Source organism: Tenrec ecaudatus, chromosome 2, assembly GCF_050624435.1.
Source record: "Tenrec ecaudatus isolate mTenEca1 chromosome 2, mTenEca1.hap1, whole genome shotgun sequence".
Classification (NCBI taxonomy): domain Eukaryota; kingdom Metazoa; phylum Chordata; class Mammalia; order Afrosoricida; family Tenrecidae; genus Tenrec; species Tenrec ecaudatus.
The window spans coordinates 127,209,325-127,230,882 of NC_134531.1; the positions used below are offsets into that span (position 1 = coordinate 127,209,325).

Sequence of the window (21,558 nt, forward strand, 5' to 3'; positions counted from 1 at the left end):
CACCATCCACTGTCTCCCTTCCCCCACGTTTCTGTCGTCCCCGGGGCTATGTTTGGGGGGAGGTGTTCTATGTCAATCATTGCGATGGGTTCCCCCTTTCTTCCGCACGGTCCCCCTGCCCTCATCGTGCCGCTCCTCCCATTGTTGGTCCTGAGGGGTTTACCTGTCCCGGAGTCCGTGTGTCGAGAGCTCGTGTTTGTACCAGTGTACATGCTCTAATCTAGCCTGGTTTGTAAGGTAGAACTGGGGTCAGGATAGTGCTGGGGCTGGGGGGAACGTGCATTAAAGAACTAGAGGAATGTTGTGTGCTTTGTAGGTGCTGTAGCATTTTAATATTAGTTAAATCAATCTTCACAAAAGACAGAACAGTAATATTCACTGCAAAGGTTTACTTTTAAAATCGTGTCCAGTCTAAAAATAGCTTGTTTTCACCCAAGCACAAGTTTTAGAGTTGTCTTATCTTTTTGCTGATAAAGGGTATAAATCTAAGAATCTAACGTATGCTCGCTGTGCCTCTGGCTTGTTTCTCCAGCACTAATGAAATCTCAGCTGTGCCCACAACCAAGGCACAATGTTGTCAAAGACTGGTACTCATGATCCTTTTTCTCAATAACTGGGAAAGCATATTTCCCTAAACCCTAACTTAACTATCATGCCGATGACTTCATAGAGTCATAAAAATCTGTAAATAACTAAGATACGGTGTTGAGATGACTATCACTACTAAGTAGAAGAGACTTTGAGTGTTCCCTGTTGTTAGTTAGGTGCCATTGAGTCAGTTCCAATCCACAGCACAACGAAACAAAATACTGTCCCGTTTGGGTCAGCCTCACAACTGTTCCAGTGTTTGAGACACTGGGTCAGGCCGTCCTATCAAGTGCGTTCCTCTCCTTTGCTGTCTCTCTAACTTATTAAACATGATGTCTCTCTCCAGGGACTGATCTCTCCTGACAAGATGCTCAAAGCATGTAAGACCAAGTCTCTCCCTCCTTGCTTCCAAAGAGAACGCTGGCCTTGCTTTTTCCAAGACAGGCCAGTTTGTTCTTTTAGGGGGGCGGGATTTATGGTAAATTTGTAGATTTGTGGGGAATCGGGGTACTCTCAATATTCTTCTCCAGCACCACAATTCAAACACACCAAAGTACTTCCAGAACATTTAAAAACTAATGTTTCATTTTTTCTTAATTGCTGCAGTACTCACCTGTATTTTAGACTGGAGAACCAGGTAAACACGAAGCACTTCTACGCTGCTGCGTATGCGGACAGATGCTCTCTCAGGCTCAAAGTTTGGGTTGATCAAATCATTGAAGGGTTCGTTTGTGACATCATTTCCCAATAAAGAATAGTAAAAAAAAAACTCAGGTTGTCTTTCTGGAAGTTTCATGGTGCATGGAATTAACTAAAGATTTAAGGGCAAGAAAAGCATATTTTCTTAATCACTAACAGTATATGAGGCACTCCATTAATATTTGCTAAAATTTTTATGAGTTTTTAGAGTCAAGTTCTTAAAATTAATACTGCAATAAAACTTCCCAATCTCCAGTTAACACCAAAGTACTAGTTCAACTAATTTTTAAAATTTGTCTTTTAAAAGTTTTTATTTTCTTCAATCAATCATTAATATGATTAAGTGTTTTAGGAAAGAAACCAGTCAAACATTTTAAATTCTGCTTTTTTAATTTTCATATTCTTCCAAGAGTACTTCAAAAAGATAATGGAACAATTCTCTTATTTTTTACTCCATTTTTCTATGAACTACTTGTTGTTCCCTCGTCTTTCACCTAATTCTTACACCACCATCACAGGCTTTTCTACATAGATGAGAAAAAGGGTACTTTGTTTTGTTAAATCTTAGCGTGGGCACTTAGTAATAGCTAAATCCATACAAAAAAGTTTATTAGCTGTTCGGTATTACTTCTGAAGAGAGTAATTCAAAAGGATTTCACTTTATTTTCTTCCACAATAAGATAAACAATAAATGTTTCAAGAAATAAAGATAACTTTATGGATCTCATACTATATTTAATATAAATAAGTCCCATTATTGGATATAATTCTTTTAATAATCATATAATCCTGAGACTCAGGGCCTTTAACCTTCCTTCTCAATATTAGAGAGAAATCAGGATTGTTACTACACCGTCTTACTTCAAACTCACTCCTCCACGCTACACGTTCAAAGTATGCCACCAGTCAGTACTTTGCATTGGAAGATGTGTGTCTTTCGTTTGCTTACTTATTATAGATGTTTTCCCACACTGCCTCTGACTTGACTGAGAATAAAAACTAAATGGAGAATTTTTTAAAAAAATCCTTGGCTTGTCTGTAAAGAATTGAAAACAGCAAATAAGAAGTAATAAGCAGTATCAAGAGACAGATGGCCCACGTACTTTAATTTTTAATGAAGACAGCAAAACGTGTACCACGAAAATATATCCCAACAAGTCACCCTGTATTAGTCAATACAGTATTCATTTGAATTAAAACCCAATAGGTCAATTGTCATAATAAACGTTGGCCACACAAGTGTAATGTCTCACATAACAACCACCCCCGTGCCTCTTCCACCTCACTGCCATGGAGTTGACTCACAGTAGCTCTAGAAAACACCAAGCTCACTGCCACTGAGTTGATGCCACTTCAAAGCGAGTCTAGGGCAGGGTAGAACTGCTCCTGTGAGTTTGCGAGGTTGTGCCCTCTTCTCTCCTGCAGAGGGCAGGTGATTTCAACTTTATGCTGGGCAGCCCAACTTGTAACCACTATATCACCAGAGTTCGGGAAAACTGAAACTGCCCCTGTGGGTTTCTGAGACTGTAACTCTTTATAGGTTATGGGAGTAGAAAGCCTCTTCTTTTGTCCATGGGACAGCTAGTGGTTCCCAATGAATGACTCAATAGGCTGCCAGGGCTCCTTAATTTTTCGCATAGAAGCTAAAAATTGGATGCCTTACTTATGTTATCTCATTCCCCATTCACATCTGCAAAGTCAGCAGTATCAACAGAGACAAAAAAATCAAACCTTGAAATGGTTAAGGGAAATGTCAAGTTTAAAGGGGTAGTAAGTATTGAAATGAGATTCCAACTCAAATCTATCTTATTCTAAACACAAGAGGCAATGGAGCATAAGGGAAGAGTCGCTAGTGTGGAACATGATCCTCTCTAGGGCTCACTTTCTTCATCTCTAAATAGAAGCAACAATCCCCTAAAGTTGCTATAGGACGAAATGTCACATATGCTAAGTATTTAGCACCAAGCCTATCGCACAAAAACCCAGTGAGTGACAGCAACATATTAATAATTATGCCACTCCTCTTCCTGGGAGACAAAAAATATTTAAAACAAAACAGCAATTTAAAATATTTTGTAAGCATGTTAAAAGTACATTAAAAAAACAAAACAGGATTACTTCATTGGCAGAAGTGTAGATGGCAGTGTTCAGCTGTGGTTAATAAATAAATCAAATGGCATATTAAGGTACGAGTTCTCCGACAGGACTCAGTGAAGAGAAGGAAATAGGTCATCGATGGACAAAAACTGAGGGCGCATGCAGAAACCACACTCACCGCCATCGAGTCCACATATCAAGTGCAATAAGGGAATAATAATACCAAGTTTAAAAGGAGGAGAGCAAATCTGTTCAAAAAGCACACATTTAAAAACTGCTCTTGCTGGGAGGCGTGAATTTAGCAGAGTAAGTTAACATTTCCTGAGAAGATTCTGTAAGAAATAAATCTGGCAAGTCAAGTAAAATTGAGGTCCCTAATTATCTGCCAAACCAGCCCTGATGCGCAGCTAAATGGTCGGCTGCTAGCTGAAAGGCCAGTGGTTCGAAACTACCCCAGGAAAAGGATGAGGCAGGCTGCTGCGGTCAAGATTTCTGCCTCGGAAACCCTGTGGCGGTGGTACTCAGCCCTATGGTGTCACGCAGAGTTGGCACTGACTTGTGGGCGATGGATTAATGAATCACTGTGGGCCATGGGCTTCCCTGCACATTCTTGCTGAGTGGGCCAAGACTGTGAGGCCCACGCTTTCCTTTTATCCAGGTCATTCCCCACAGTTTTGAGCAGCTGGTAACATGTCCTCCAAGACAAAGACCAGGCCTGCTTACTGCTTACAATAAAGGTGTTGGACTCCCCCAGTCCTGTGTTCCACAGATGCAACATGCCTACTACATATAAGCAGCCATGGGGTGCCTCTGTGTAACCCCCAAGGGACTTGGATTTTAAGGAGAATTGAAGGAAATTTCTATTACTCTTTCTTTACCACGAGTAATAGCACTCTCTGTCTCTAACCCAAGAATGTTACCTTTTTTGCTAGTGTTCACGAAATAATAACAGGCAACCTTGTTAGCTTATCAATAAGGTAAAAACCTAATCCCAGGGCCACGACCATTAAAGTGATCACCTGGATAGCATGCTCCCAACAGTGTAAATTTCTCCAAAAGTTAATTATTCAAGACTCTTTAAAAACCAATCCCCTTTTGTGTCAGTACTCACGATTCCACAGACAACATCACTTAACTGGCAGTCATTCCTCTACATGCTAATAGATTTTATTTACTCTATAACTACTATTTCATCTAAATCATCCAAATATGTTTTTCGGTTCTTTGTCTCACCTAAATAAAACTGCTTTCTGGTATGAAAAACAGACAAAACATTTTGAAAAAGTGAAAAGGGCTGCTAACTAATCTTTTTAATGTTTCAAAGGAAACTTAAAAAAAAACAATCATTTTCAAATTCTTCATAAATCATTAAGAAGTGAATGTCTCACCTGCTCCAGCTGGGTAGCAAATGCTATGGTCACTGACATAATGAAGGAGTCAGTACAATACTCTGCTGGTCCAATCTGATGGTAGCCCCCCTCCTCATTCAGCACTGCCACAAGGTCCTTGGGGTCGAATCCAGACAGGCTAGAAGGTACTTAACACAATAAAACATAATTTAACTCGTGTACTTTAACATAATCCATCACAAGAGGTTTTCTTTATCATTTTATTAGGGGCTCATACAACTCTTATCACAATCCATACATACATCCATTGTGTCAAGCACATCTGTACATATGGTGCCATCATCATTCTCAAAACACCTGCTTTCTACTTGAACCCTTGGTATCAGCTCATTTTTCCCCTCCCTCCCTGCTTCCCCATCCCCTCTGAACTCTTGATAATTTGTAAATTATTATTTTGTTATAATAATATGTCAAAAAGAGTTTTTTAAAAGCTAATCATACATTTCCATTTGCTTAGCCGTTTTCAGGGATACAATTATCATCTGAAGGAGCCGGGGTGGCATAGTCGGTCACACATTTGGTCAGCAGTTGGAAACTACCAGCTGCTCTGCGGGAAAGCAAGGACGCTTTCTACTCCCACAGAGCCTGGCCGTGCTGCAAACCCGCAGGCACGACTCTATTCTGTCCTAGAATTGCTGAGAGGGAATCAATTCCATGTCATTTGAGTTTGGAGTCATCTTAGTAAGGTGTCCTTTAATGTCTTCACATTCTCCAAAGCACGCCTATCTAATCAATGTTTTCTTTTTATGCCAGAGTGGAATTCTAGAACAAATTTATATTGAAACTTAATAAACGACATAAAAGAAGCATTTAATAAGCACAAAAGCACACCATGTGGCTAGAGAACCAAAATAGACAGGTGTGCCCGGAGGGTGGATGCATAAGAAGACACGAGGATGGGAGATCACCAAGGTCTGATCCGAATGGTTAGTTTAGAATTTCGGGTTGAAACATTTTGATAGTTTTCTAATAAGAGAAGATCATAAAACAATTTTGAGAAATCAATATAACCAAGTAAGCTTAGAGTGAAAACACTGAGGGACAAAGGTTGTTCAAATCGGCCAAGCACACTCACATGTACACAACTAAAACAAGAGACCTGTCCAGTGTTGAGAAGTCATTCCCCCATTGGTAAGTACGGACTAATACAGCAGATCCTAAAACCAAGCTAGCCCGCTTCCGGGAAGTACTCTAAAACAAGTAACACGCTAACTGGAGCATTCCTGAAAACACTGCAGTGGGGGACCACAGACTGCTGTGGCAGAGACCTAAGTTCCAAACACACACCTGTCATTCACTAGCGGAACAGGGCAATTACACAGCCTCCGTTCCCCTCTAGTTTGTCTTCTACAGGACTGCTTACAGGGCTGCTGGGATTAAATTAAATCATGAAAGTAAAGTACTGACCACACTATCTGATTCAGTAAGTACATCAATAAAACCGAATTCACTGCCACTGAGTCACGCCGACTCATAGCAACCCTATCGGTGAGGGTAAAACAGCCCCTGTTTAGTTTCTGAGTCTGCGACTCTTTAAGGGAACAGAAAGCTTCATCCTTCTCCTGCGGATTTGGAACTTTCTCCGAGTGGCTTGGAACTACTGAAAAGACAGAGCGATGGTTTCAGGCTGACAGAAAATCTAGAGGCAAGAAAATGAAATGTTCTATCTCATTGTAAACTCGCTCTTTTGGGTTTCTCCTCACGGGAGGTAACAGTTCTAGCACCGGAGTACCAACGCCCTCTCAAAGTATTTTAGGAAGACAAATTAATCTCAAATGGCACGGGGGAAATAATCTTTTATACTTCCAACTTCATAATACATTGGAGGGTATTTCACAAAAGGAAAAATTTTTAACAACAACAAAATAACAAAGGCTCTGGAATGTGATTTTGAAGTTCTTACTTATCACATCTTGGCAAAACATACCCCCAGATATTCAGATTTCCCGTCTCTTCAGTGTGTGGTTAACTCTGGGGGCACAGCGGGTCACACACTGAGTTCCATGGGGACAAGATGAGGCTTTCTGGTCCTATAAAGACTGACAGCCTTGGAAAGCCACAAGGACAGTTCTACTCTTCCCTGTAGGATCCCTATGACTCAGAAGTGATCCCAGGCCAGTGACTTTGGTTTTAGCTTTTACAAGACAGTCAATTGAAGGTGCCCAAGAAGCAGATGGATGGCTGCATGGGAAGGCCGAGTCTTTAGCAACACGAGCAGATGGAAGTTAAGGAAATAGATAATATCCCTGGGAGCACAATACAGAATGGAAGAAGATGAACACCCCTTGATACTTAAAAGTTAGCCAGAGAAGTTGGAGGAAAAACAGCTTCTGTTAAAATTCTGAGCTATCATTTCTATGATCTCACTCTAAAAGGCAATTTTCAATTTACTATTAAAAAGCATAAGACACAGACTTTATAAATTTACATTCTGATCTAAGAATATTCAAAGGACTTCAAAAAGTTTGTGGAAAAATTCCATTACCTTTTAATTCCATTTCCTTTGAACTTTTTGAAGCCTTTTCCATTATGCCCAATGTAGAATGAGCACTATAAATTTTACATCTAATTATAGGACATTACTTTAAATTAAACAAAAATGTAGCATAGTACCAATATTATCATTTAAATTTCAATATTTCCTCCTATCTAAGGATGCTTTTGATTTCTAAAAGAAATGCATCTTCTCCGCAAAAAAGCAATGTTCCCAGGTGGTACAGGAGGTGTAACCCTAACATAGTCCAGTGGGACAGGACGAGAGACTATCCCATCCTATTTCCTCATTGTAGCCAAATGAAATTTGGAAGACAAAAAATTTTAAAAAGAGTACACAGGTTGTGTTAAAGCTACAGTTAATAAACAACGAATAGTCTAAAGATGTTAGACTTTGCTATACGCATTTTGAGACAAAAATGTTCCTAAGTATCAATTTTTTAAAACAAAATAGAATTATTCTTCATTTTATGAATTTAGAGAAACACTCCTGCTTCTAAGATGCAAAGAAGGACTAAGGGCAACCAGTTTTACATGTATAACAAAGTCACACTATTTCTCTGATGCCCAGAGTCGAGTAAGCATTGACTCCCACAGTACCCTGCTTCCTAGAGCTCTGGTTGAAACATGAAACTCCACAGCTGAAGCACTTGGAGGAGATGCACAAACCTTTCCCATCTCGAGGGGGTGCTCCCTTTGCCTTGAAAGCATCACCAGGTGCCTTTGTGTCTGTCTCCAAAGAAATGCTTATCTGTATTTCAGACTTGAACTTGGTGTATTTGTTACTCAGCAGCTGGTACCATTTCGGTGCCTAGAAAAAAACAACATACTTTAGTAGTTAATAAAGGGAAAAATTCGGAAATAGCTCCTATACATTTCCTATCACTGCTTAGTACTTTCTTCTCTTTTAAATTATCAACACCAACACCCCACCCCCCACCAAGCCCCCATTTCCCGCAAACACATTAATCTTGCTTAGGCAGTCTTCAATTTAATTTCCCTTTGAAAAAACTTAATATAAATTCATATTATCTTCCTTGCTTACATTTCTATGCTTCAACAGGTACACAATTAAAGGAAAACTTAAATATATTTATTTCTACCTTTGGCCTAAATCTTCAATCTCACTTCATTCCTTGGCTAACAACAAAAATTCACCAATTTTTACTTTCCCCAATCCTTACTTTTCCTGCCCAATACATTTCCAACTTGTTCTGATGTATGTCAAAAATGCGTAGAGCTTAGTTGTAGTAAATAGTAACAAAATATTAAAGGAAAGGTCTCATGGTAGTTTTGGGTAATAACATGCACTTGATTGATCTGAGAACATAAAGAGTCCCTCAGAGAATGAAGTACCATGACACTGTTGGCTAGCAGACGCAAGCCAGATCAGACTGGATAGGCCAGGGCGAAAACTTTATTTTCATCTCTGGGGTAACAGGAAGACATTCAGGAGAATGTGGTTTTCTTTTGTTGAGGATGAAGAAATACGTACACAGAACAAATGGGCATCAGTAAACTCACTTTAACTTCTTATGTTAGGAATTGGAAAAGCAAAAGCAAGGGACCAGTTAGATGGCTACAGGGATAGGCATGGTAGAGATGATTTAGGAGGGGAGGGAGCAGTGAAAACGCAGAGAAGTAAGCGGTCAGAAGAACTAAATCAACCAGACAGTAGGAAAGGGAGGTTTCAAGGAGGAGTTCCCTATTTCTGGCTTATGGAACTGGAAGAACAGTAGTGACCATGCAGCAAAGGGAATGCGCCTCTCTTCTGAAAGAAACCCTCAGGAATTGAACATGTTGAACTTGAAGCAACAGCAGCATGAACACAGGTGTAAGATTAGAGAGAATTTTCTTTGAGAACGATCCAAAAAACCAAACGAACTGCCCATGAGCTGATGACGCCTAATAGCAACCCTACAGAGCATTTCCGAAGTCTGGTAACTTTCAACAGAAACAGTCGGCTCCACCTGTGGTTAGCAGTCCACGCCTCCACAACAGGACCACCAGGGCTCCCTCTCGGGAGCATACGTCGAGATCAGAGGAATGAGTAAACAGTGTGGATGTTTTCAACTCAACACCGAACTGCCTTTTGAACTCAAGCCCATGATCCATCACATCCAGTATTCCATGTTAGCTTGTTCTCAAAAATCTGATCTCTCCTGAAAACAATCAACTAGCAGTCATTAGCAAAATGCCTTAACGGGCAATACCTGCTTTGTTTCTTGAGCAGTTCTTAAATCCAGAACAATGTAACCTATGGTTTCCTTGGCTGAAGATAATGGATCCAAGGCAAAACACTGGAGTTTGATAGGAGTACGTTGTAACCTGTAACAAAATATTGAGAGGTATTAAATAGATTTACTCTTTTTATTAGTGAATTTTGATATTGCTTATTATTGAATTGGCTTTCCATTAGCCTTTTCAAGTGCCTGCTACTATCAAGTTGATTGTCATTCTGTTAGATAAGCTATTTTCACTCTACATTTTCTGAAAAACTCTTCACAGGAGGAACTATAAATGCTACACAACCATTGAGGAAAAAATACAGCATGCAAACATTTAATCACTCTTGTATAGGAGGCTCTATCATGAAGGGTAATGCTTCTCAACCGCCTGTAATGCACAGAACCCCTTAAAGACGAAATCTATCCTGAGCCGTGGGAACTGAATTTAAATAGGTATTCTTACACTGTCCAAACGCAACTAACACCCATTGCCATCGAGTCAATTCCCACTCATGACGACTCTACAAGACAAGGCAGACTAGCCCTCGTGGCTTTCCAAGGCGGAAACTCATCATAGGAACAGAAAGTCTCGTCTTTCGGTGTGGATGGTGGTTTGGAAATACTGGCCCTGTAATTAGCAGTCCAATTTGTAACTAACCCACTCAGCCACCAGAGCGCTTGTCTTATACTGCTACCAACATATAAAACCGCAAGTGCACACACAGCACGCAGAGCTCCTTGTACAGCTCTAAAACCAAGACAGACTTGGGAATTAAGTATCAGGAGATTACAAATGATTAGTTTAAGCTAGCAATCATTTACTGTACCAGGTGACAGTGTTTCATAAGCACGCTAGTGACTGGTTTAGCACAGGCTCTTTTTCAGTTTGGGACTCGGTGGTGGTTTACAACACGGTGAACCCATTGGAGCCTCCCATCAGTTTTCTGCTGGAGTTCCAGGAGCCCTGCGCTGACACAAACCATCAGAGTCGACCATCTATGTTGCTCTCCAAGTCTACAACAAGCCAGTGGCTCCTCTTGGCACTGGTGTAAGCGTAAGTGTAAGCACCCCCCCCCCCAGTGTAGACACTGCCCGCGCATAGCAGCACTCTGGGTGCTCTTTCTGAATGTCCCAGAAAGAAAGACCACATGTCTGCTTCTCTAAGAATGCAATATCCTTTCATGAACTTATCCAACTGCTTTCAAAAAAAAAAAAAAATCTCGATTTTTATGTTTGCTGCTGGAAAAGTTTAAGTATGGACGTGATTTACATGTTTCCCATGAAAGAAATATATTTTCTTAACTTTTTAAAATGAAAGGTTATCAATACTGATTTCTTGTCACAAGAGTTCAAGAAAAAATAAAATGCTATAGCCTGAAACCTGTTTCACCTACTGATAAAGTGTTGAACTATTTAAAACTATATATATGATTTTAAAATTCTAATATACTCATTTTTTATAATTTTATAACCTTTCATAGATATCTTTGTATCTTGCCTTGACAAACTAGGTAAAGTATACCAAAAGTGAATCTGTAGAAACTAGAGTAAACTCCAATGTATATTTAATATTAAGTAGGCATTCCCATAGTACTTAGAAAATGTATCCGTCCATGCATTAGTATATATAAAAAAAGTCAGCCATTCTTGAGTACCAATATGAACAAAAGGAGAGGATTGAAACCCACCAATAAAAGAAACAGTATCAGTCACAGACACAAAAAGAAAAGGCATCGTAGGCTTTGGAGCTAGGACCACATGCCTCAGTTTCCTCATCTGTTCTGCTGAAAAATAATAGTATCCATTTCATGGATGTGTTCTGAAGTTTGAAATAGTTATTGAAGCACAGTGTTTAGGAAAGTTTCCAGTATATTAAAAAAGTAACCTCATTATTATTACTTTGAAGTCGTAAGACATACAAAAATTTACAACAATCTGAAAAAAGGTAGGCTAAACTAGATGCCAGTTTAATATAATAGTCACACAACTCAGCAAATCAGGTGGAGACACTCCCCACCCCCCATGGGGACAAATCACAGAAACCATGGGGGAAGGGAAACAGCAGTCAGTGTAAGATATGAAAATAAACAATTTATAATTTATCCAGGAGTCACGAGGGTGAGAGGGAAAAAGACTGATACCAAGGACGCAGATGGAAAGTAAATGCTTAAAAAATAATCAGGGAAACATGTGTACAAATGTGCTTGATATAACTCATGTATGGATTGTTTTAAGAGCTGTAAGAGCCCCCAATAAAATGATGTTTTATTTTAAAAATTTGTTGTTTTATATCAGGTGGAGAAGGGTCATACAACTCTGAAGCCTACCATCAACATCCCCAAATGTCCATGTAGACACTTGGATTGACAGATGTCTTTACTGTGTACACGCTCAGCCAAACAGAGTAAATTATTCACAAAGGGAAGAGCAGTCACCTGTGCTGATGAAGCGCTTTTCTGTCAATTTCCCACGCCAACTCAGTAGCAAATTCTGGCTGGTCAGTATGGTCCACAGGATCGGTAGCCAGCTGCTCGCCATCAAACTTTGCTTCTACTACCAGCATATGCTTTGGACGTTTAGGGAAATGGCGACCTGGAAGAAGAAAACTACACAAGTTCATTGGAGCTGCATCCGAGTCTACTGGGGTTATTTACTCAATGAGGGGCTTCAAAAAGTTTGTGTAAAAGCAATTAAAATACAGCCGTGTGGCAGTTACATAGTCTTCTGTTAACTTGTGAAGGAGTAGAGTCTAGCTTGTCAATCAGGCCACTGTCAATAAGGCCTCCGTGTGGGCATGGCCTTCTGAGAATTCTGGGAACTCCTGTATTCCTCCCTGGAGGTGGGAGATGCTCTTGGCTTTGTCTTTCTGCTGACAATTCACATGGAGGCACACTGATGTAGCCAGAGCCCTGGAACTGGAGGGGCCGCTTGGGGCCACATGAAGACCCATGCCAATACTGAGATGCTTCCAATACCACTGGATCCAACAGATCTTCCAACCACTGGCCTGTGATCCTCCTGCATTCAACATCATTGCCTGGTTGTGTGAGTCTAAAGAGGAATTTATGGACCAGTATTGACATATGGGGTAATATAGGGCTTATGCTCTTTATCTGGACTGGGCTGGGATGTTTTCTTAACGTGCAATTGCTCCTTGATATAAAGTTCTCTCTTACACACGAGTGCCTATGAATTGTTTCTCTAGTCAACCCTGACTAACAAAAGCAGAATTTTCCTACAACATTTTTAAGACCTTTCATGATTTTGAATTTGACATTTTAAGGGTGGTTAAGTTATTTTACATTACATGCTATCCAAACACACACTACTAGAATCCAAATTTACACATCAGTCAGATGAAGACATGCATGATTTTTACAAACTTCTGTTGTCTGAAACCAATCAAACATGCAATCAAGACACACTGACAATTACTGGTCATTGGAATGCAAAAAATAGAAACAACGTGGAAGGTCCGGCAGTTGGAAAATAACGGCCTTGATGACAGAAATGAAGTTGGAGAGATGATGAAATTATTAAGACCAACAACTTCTCATAGCAAATACTGCTCTTTTTTTTGACATTTACAAGAGTCTTTTATTCGGTTATAACCAGACTGTGAGAATCTAAAAGTGACTCTTTGATTGCAGTACCAAGTGGACATTTCAGTTCATCTTTAAAGGCAAAAACTCATTTATCATTTGTCTAGGACTTAAGCAAGCATGGAAAGCAAAATTAATGTTATTATTCTTTAGAGTTAGTGAGCATTACAGGGTGAAGCATTGATTATAACATCCTGGTTATTAAAATTAAAATAGTAATATCAAGATCAAAAGGAACAATATTATTCATTAAAATGTTCTGATTTCAATAACATAAGAGAACATTCTAAAGTCAATCACCAGTGGGACTTTCCGAGATGGGAGGGGGAAGGAGGCAGGTCATTCAGCAGTCAGCAAGATGGTGTTACAGTGGCTAGTGCTGGTCTGTCTCAAGAGTTCAATCACATCCAGCAGAACTGTACATTTTCTACCACAATCAGTTTCCAGCATTCTATTTCAATGTGACTTGCATACTGGTTCTATATTGGGCTGTGAACCACATGGTTGGCAGTTTGAAACTACCAACAATTTCACAGGAGAAATGCAGGCTTTCTACTCCCATAATAAATACTGTTCTTAACTACATAAATGGCCACTATACATATGTACCTCACCGGATGGAATGTACAGGAATCAAATTGTCTATATCTGTCGAAGAAACGATGAAGAATGATTGGGGCAGAGAATGTATGGATGTGCTTTATACAATTGATGTATGTATATGTATGGATTGTGGTAAGAGTTGTATGAGTCCCTAATAAAATGTAAAAGAAGAAAAGAGAAAAAAATGATTAGGGCAAAAAAAAAAAAAAGAAACGATGAAGAGTATCATTAGGCAAACAGAGCATCAACTGCTCAAATGCACATGCAGGTGGAAGCTGAAGAAAATCAAAAAGTCCATGCGCGTCCAAGTATGACTTTGACTCTCCCCCACCTGAAACTCAAGAGATCATCTCAGTAACAGATTTGTTGTCCTGAACACTATTGACCGAAAAGCAGAGGAGTTGTGGGGTGACATCAAGAACATCATTTATGAAGAAAGCCATTAAAAAGGCACAAAGGGAAAAAAGGTCAAAATGGATGTCAGAGAAGATTCTGAATCTTACTCTTGAACATCAAATAGCTAACACCATGAGATGTCGTCAATTAATATGACCCTTCTAGCCAGAGCTCCTCTTGTGGTGTATTAATTCTGGCCTGTATGCCCGTGACTGCAATCCCATCTTAGAGGATGTTCTGTACTATAACAAACTATACAAACAAAACTGCTTAAAGACTGTAACTCTGCAGGAAGACAAAGCCTCAGCTTCCTCCGTCAGAGCAGCTGGGCTTTTGAACTGCTGACCTTGCTGTTAGCAACCCAACTCATGAAGCACTATGCCCCCAGTGCTCTGGCTAGTAAACAGGATTCTGGTGAGATAAAGACCTGACTTAAAGGGTGTGAGACCCTCTGTTTCCTTGGGGGTTTCAATGGGGGCATCTTTATGACTACTTTACTAGAGGGTGTGACTTAAGACATCATCCTTTCACCCCCATGAAAGCCATTACTCAGTATAAAAGAGCCATCTGGGACACAGAAATGCACCGGGACCATTTGTATGAACAAGTCTAAGATCTCTGTCTAAAGTGGCTGGAGGCTGCTGTCGTTAGATGCAGCAGGCACTGATTCGGGAGACTCAGAGAGCAGCACCAAGACCATGGGGAGCATCACCTTAGGCTATAGGACTATGAGGGAGAGCAACATACTGGCTTCCTTTCGTGGATGAAAGGCTGAAGACAGAGAAACTTGGCTTCTGGCTGGGGAGAGGCATTGCTGTGGACCAATGCTGCATGTTTACTATTTGCTGATTCTGATTTGTGCTAACCTATTAACTTCCCTAATAACCCCCTTCACGGTATTATAGGTGAGTTCTGTGTGGCCACTGCAGCAAATCACCGACTCTGGTAGAGCAGAGTGGTATGTGAGCAACAGGTAAAGAAGGATGGAGCACGGAGGCAAGTTGAGCCCTGCCTCGTGGCAACAGGGAAACCAGAGACGGTACCATATGGCCCAAACGTCATTTGTTGCACACAAAAGGGAGACATGATGAGTAAAAGAATTGAGCAATAGATAAGAAAAGTTAAGTATTCTAGTGAAGTATAGCAAGATCTTTTAAGTCAGAAAACCAAACTGGAAGAACGCACTCAGTATTCCTCTAGCTGAAAGAAGTGAAATGAACAACCTCGATCCTAGAGTTACAATACTGAAGAATTCCATGGGGGGAAATGGTAAAAGATGCAGGAAGCATCATAAGAAAAAGAAATACACAGAGGACCAAAATGAATTGGCTAATATTCAAACAATTCGGGAGTTAACCTATGATTAAGAACCACTGGTACTGACTGGAAGAGTCCAACTTGCACTCAAGGTTGTAGCCCCCCCACCCCCACCCACCCCCACGCAAATGGAAACAACACTAGAAGTGCTTGTTTGTTTCTACCAAGAAATTTGTAAGACAGCTACCTGGCCAAATGATGGGAAAAGATTCATATTTGTACTTATTCAGAAAAAGGTGACCCAACAGATGCAGAAATTGAATAATATCATTAGTATCGCAAGCAGGTAAAATTTTGCTGAAAATAATTCAAACATAGTCAGGGAACTGCCAAAAAGTCAAGCTGGGTTTAGAAGAGGGCTTGGCAGAAAGGATGTCATTACTGACATCAAATGGAAATTAGCTGAAAATAGGGAATACCAGAAAGATGTTTACTTGTGTTTTATTGACCATAAAAAAGCATTTGACTGTGTGGATCATAACACACTATAGGTAATATTTCAAAGATTGGGAATTGCAGAACACTTCATTGAGTTCACGCAGAAACTGCACAGAGAATATCGGCACTGTGTGGCTTAAGATCAGGAAAGTGGTGTGTCAAGTTGTACTCTTTCACCATACTTATTCAAAATGTATGCTTAGCAAATGTTCCAAGAGACTGGGCTACACGAAGAATGCAGAATCAGGTTGGAGAAGACTCACAGCAACCTGCAGTATGTAGATGACACAAACCTTGCTCGTTGAAAGTGGCCTTGAAACACTGATCACTGAAGATGAAGAAAGAGCAGTCTTCAGTATGTTATTCCTCAACTTCTCAAAACTCAAACTCACTGCCACTGAGTGGATGTTGACTCACAGTGACCCTATAGCACAGGGCAGACCCGCCCCATCTTTCTGCCAGAGCAGCTTGATGGTTTCGAACTGTTGACCTTGTGGCTAGCAGCCCAATGTATAATCACTAGACCACCAGGGTTCCTGGTATACCGCAACATAAAGAAACAAGAATATTCACAACTACACCAGAAAGCAAATTGTAAAAAGAGAAAGGACTGAAGTTATAAAGAACTTCATTTCACTCTGACCCACAAGCAGCTGTCAAGAAATCAAAAGATGCACTGCATTGGGTAAACCCGTGGCAAAGGGCTTCTTTAAAAAGATAACGCTTTGAGGACTAGGGTAAGCCTGCCTCATATGCATACAAATCCTGGCCAATGAATAAGGAAGACAAACAAAGAGATGCTTTTGAATTTGGTGCTAGCAAGGAATACTAAATAGACCAAGGCCAGAACAACAAACAAATTTAGGTTCCAAGAAGCACTGAGACAGAATGCTCCTTAAAGTGAGTATAGTGAGACCTCATCTCCCAGATTTTGGGCATGTTATCCGAGGGACCGGTCCCTGAAGGGCATGGGGCTTGGTAAAAGTCAAATGAAAAAGAGGAAGAGTTGAATTGACAAGATGAACCTATACCAATGGGCTTAAATGTAGAGACAATTGTGAGGTTGCCACAAGACAGAGAACTGTTTAACTCTGTTGTACATAGGATCACTCAGAATCGGAACCAAATAGATTGATCCTAACAACATTATTCAGAAAATGGGCCCTGGTGGCACAGAAGTTAAGCAGTTAGCTGCGAAGAGGAAGGTCAGCAGTTTGAACCCACTGGTCACTCCACTGGAGAAAAATGGCAGTCTGCTTCTATCAACACTTACAGCCATGGAGTCTTCTTGGGTCACTTATACTGTCCTTTTAGGTTCAGGGTCGGAATTACTCATCAGCAGTGGGTTTTGTTTAGAAAATAAAATTACCAATACTTGGTGACCATTGGAAACAGGGTGGAGAAACAATGCAGACTGACTCCCATACTCTTGGCTTGTCGCATCAGTAGTTACAATAAATAGAAATACAAACTTAGAAAATAAACCGTTTGAAGGAACAACATGCCCGTTTTAAATGTTTGTTAATGCTAACAAGCTGACAGTCCTAGCTCTATTTTTTTTGGTGGTTGGGGGGGGGGGCATGCACACAGTACTAGTAAACTAACCTTGTGAAGTAATACTCCCCAATTTGAATTGCATTTGACCCAACCCATGGTATTTTCCCTCACCTGCGCGTGGGAAAGTTGAACACTGAATAAAGAAAACCAAAGAATTGTGGAGCTGGAGAATAATACTGAAAGTACCACAGACAAATAAGAAAAGGACAAACAAATGTGTCTTGGAAGAAGTCAGGCTGCAGCACTCCTTACAGGCAAGGATCTTACAGACTTTGGATATGTTGTCAGGAGACCAGTCCCTCAAGAACGACATCATGTGTGGTAGAGTGGACGGCCCTCAATGACATGGCCTGCCACAGTGGGCACACAATGGGCTCACGCATAGGAATACCCGGGAGGACAATGCAAGACTGGGCAGTGTTTCTTTCTGTTGTGCACAGGGTCGGTATGGGTTAGAACCAACCAATTAGTTCCAACAAAAACAACAATTCAGTGCTGCCTTACTGTTTCTCAAGACATTAAGTCTAAATTCCTTGGACTAGCTAAGACTTATTTACTCTAGCCAAAAAAAAAGAAACCCAAACAAATCACAAGACAAACCTGTCAAGGTGATTCTGATACACAGACACTAGGTGACAGAATAGAATTCCCTAGGGAATTGCCAAGGCCACAACAAACTACCACGTGTTTCTTCAGCTAGCAGCTGGTAGGTTTGAACAGCTGACCTTTGGTTTTGTTTGCAGCGGAGAGCTTAACCACTACACCATCAGGGCTCCTTCCTTACTCTGCCTCTACAGGCTTACTGTATTTCTTGCCACGATAATCCTATTCACCCTCTTGTCCCCTGATCAAGGAACCCTGGTGGCCACAGTTGGGTATGCATTGGATTGCTACTCAAGGTCTGTGGTTCAAACTCACCACCAAGGTCTATAGTTGCTTGTCTGGGGAGAGATGAGCTTTCTGCTCCCGTAATGATTTTACAGCCTCAGAAATGCACAGGAGCAACTCTATTCTGTCCTTTAGGGTCGCTATCCGTTGGAATTGAATTGATGCAGTGAGTTTGGCGTTTTCATTTCTCCCCTGGTCATCCCTGCTCCATGACATCTTCCTTATTCCAGCCTCAGTACGCATTCCCACAGTGGCTTCAGATGCCCAATGGATGGAATGACTTTCCTTCAGTCCCCACCTATCTGAAGCTTATCTATCACACAAGGCACTTCAGTCCCCAATTCCATTCTACCCCAAAACCTATGTTTACTGTCCAAAGCTCCTACTTTAATACCGTATGACGTCACAAGATTGACACCGTGGCTGCAACATGGGCTCAGGCATATGAAAACGTGAGGATGGCACAGGACCAGGCGGTGTTTTGGTCTGTTGCACATGGGGTAACTATGGGTCAGAACCAACTGGGTAGCAGCTGACAACGACAACCTAATATCAGAATCTACTGCTTCCTGCACTTCAATTTCACCTCCCTGAACAGACTCTCTAGGTTCTTGAAGAGAGTGTTTTATATTTCTCTTCCCTCATAGGAAGGGGCACAATTCCAATCCACAGGTTTGTTAATCAAATTCTAAGGAGTTGCCAGGGTCATGTTTAAAAAAACAATTAGTTAAAATACCTGCCTTCTTGACTCTCTACAGCTTCTGGCCTTAAGTTCCAATGTTTACAAAAACTCAAAAAAATGTGTATACAATGTATCTTCCTCCCTGTACAAAACATGTCAAGCAAGCATACAAAAAACCTATTGCCTTAGAGTCAATTCTAGCTCAAGGAAACCCCATTCCTTACAGGGTACAGCTGCTCCCCAAGTTCTTGGCCACACTCTAGATTTTTTCGGATCCCTGGGTTTCTCTTCCCATCACTCCTGAATGAGTTCAAACAACCCACTTTTTCGGTTAAAAGCAATGTAAAACACCCACGCACCTCGGGCCTTCCTCCAAACAAGGTCAAACTTCCACAGAATGCAGTGTCCTTCGAGAGAAAAAGGCCCGATCCTGCGCCGGCTTGGCCAAGAATGAAGACTGCTGGTTTTTATAAACTTTCCTCAAGGTACCAATCAGGTTCAACGCCCTCCACTTTCCTGCCATCTACTCCCCAGCACAACGAATTTAAGCCGTCTCAGAGCAAGCCCTCAACACTTCTGCTCATCCTTTCCCCTCTAATATCTTCCTAAAATGCCACTTCTTCTGCTCAAACATCCTCAACTACCCTAGAGGGAGGTGCTCATTCCTCTCGGGTCCTGGTGAGTTATTTGTTGACACATTCCCCAAGCTACACCCTCGCTTTTAATACCAAGGTCTTTATTCGAATATGCCCAGTACTGGGCCGGCTCAGTCCTCCGGAGACGAATGTCACTCAGTGAACATACAGGGACTTCAAAATAGGCTTACGAGGCCCGCCTGGCCTTGGCATTCATCTAAGACTTAGATTCTCAGTCCTCCATAAGGCGCGGAAAGGCCACGGGCTTTCTGAAATTGCAAGCAGCAAGTATGCAAGTCAAAGGCGAAGTTCTTACCAACAGGACAACCGCTGAAGAAAACGGGCTTTCGGGGCACCCTGGGCGCTCCCGGCACGCTGTTTCTGCTGGAAATCTGTTTTTTCCCAGCTTCTCTGGGGCTGCGGCTAGTCAAGTTAAAGATCACCTATCCCTATGAGCGCTCATACTCCCCTGGGAGATTTAAAACTCAATTGCCTGACGACCTCACCACGCACAAGTTCCATCAAGTCCTGGGGGTCCCCCAAAGCGAAGCTGGCAGGGCTTCTAAGGTGGACAAAGCCTCGGTCCTGCGCCTCTCTTTTTGAAGCCCCAGGCAGCAGAAGCTGCAAAGCCGGCCCGGAGCCGCTCACCTTCCAGGATGGACACAACGATGAGCAGTTGGTCGGACTTGGAGACCATGGTCGCGGCCTCCGGCCCGCAGGCGGGGTCTGCTGGAGGAAGAGGGGCTCGCGTGAGTCGCGGGAAGCCGGCCGACCCGGGCGGGGCTCTCGGCCGCGACCCCATCGCCCGCCCACCCCGGGCCCCAGAGGCCGGGAACCCGCTCCGCGGCCGGGTCCCGCCGCTCACGGCAGCGCGCCCGGCCCCGCTGCCCCGGGCCGCCAGCTTCGCCCTGAACCTGGCCGACCCAAGGCCAAAGCTACTCCGCCGCCGGGTCTGCGAGCAGGTAAAGGAGAGCCCGCCGCCCGAGGACCTTTTGCCGCCGGCGTTGCCGCTTTTCAAACGCCCGGGCAGCCGCCGCGGCCAAAGCCGCCGCCCCGCTTCCGCCTAGCAACCAGGCCCGCAGGCCCGCCGCCCAGGGTAGGTTGGATGACAAAGAACGATAGAGACCAGGGCAGTTGAGGCTAGAACGCCCCGCAGCTCGCTGGGCCGGGCGCCCTTTTACGCACGGTTCCAGGTCCCCGGGGAGAAGAGCAGTTCATTGCTGCACAGCGCCCCCTGCTAGCGAGAGAGCGAAAAGCCGGCGACTGGAAGGGGCGGGGAGTGGGGCGTCTGCGCAGGCGCAATACGGGAGGAAACGCTCCCGGAAGTGGAGTAACCCCATTAAGGGTTGTGGGCGTATCTTCTGCTTTCGGCTCCAGACTCTCTAGAAAGTGCGTAAGTGGAAATTAATGGTTCTTAAACAAGCAGGCCTGTTTCCGTTCACATCCTCAATAGCAAGACCTCTTAAAAACTTAAGTTTAAAAAAAAATCACAATTGTTCTCGGGTACCTTACGTTTCTGCGCTTTGAAAACAAGTAGCCTTAAGTTAATACGGTAATCACTGTCGCTGTCTGCACGGACGCAACGCAGAATTTCCTGTACTTCACAAATTACCTTAAAACAAAAACAGTATCACGTGGACAGGAAAATTAAAGGCATAGGTTCTTCCACCACCCCACCCCCCACAGACACCACATAGTAACTAGTCTAAAAACCAAACCACACTCGGTGCCATCGAGTCAATTCCCGCTGCTGGCGAGCCTACGGGGCAGAGTGGAAGCGCTCTAAGGAAGTGGGAAGAAAGCCGCGTCTTTCTCCCCCGGAGAGGCCAACCTGGCCTCTCTAGTCGCTCATAGCCGACTCCAATGTGGAATTCCGCAGAGACGCCAGAACTCCCAACCCAGTAGATCCGACGCCCTGCGAATGAT

At 42.4% G+C, this 21,558-nt stretch overlaps 1 protein-coding gene across 5 annotated transcripts in view; it reads right to left on the minus strand.

Moving 5' to 3' along the window:
• CEP120 (centrosomal protein 120) overlaps window positions 1-20,777 on the minus strand; it is a 99,152-nt gene extending 78,375 nt beyond the window's left edge. Inside the window, exons 1-7 of one of the 5 annotated variants that reach the window (XM_075541450.1) lie at window positions 20,759-20,777; window positions 20,281-20,358; window positions 11,950-12,106; window positions 9,500-9,614; window positions 7,956-8,097; window positions 4,773-4,921; window positions 1,202-1,399 (exon numbers count right to left, since the gene is read on the minus strand). In XM_075541450.1, the coding sequence (XP_075397565.1) occupies window positions 1,202-1,399; window positions 4,773-4,921; window positions 7,956-8,097; window positions 9,500-9,614; window positions 11,950-12,106; window positions 20,281-20,329 (810 nt within the window). In that variant the 5' untranslated portion in view covers window positions 20,330-20,358; window positions 20,759-20,777. The other 4 variants (XM_075541448.1, XM_075541449.1, XM_075541447.1 and 1 more) reach the window with 4 other exon arrangements.
• Window positions 20,778-21,558: the final 781 nt, after the last annotated feature.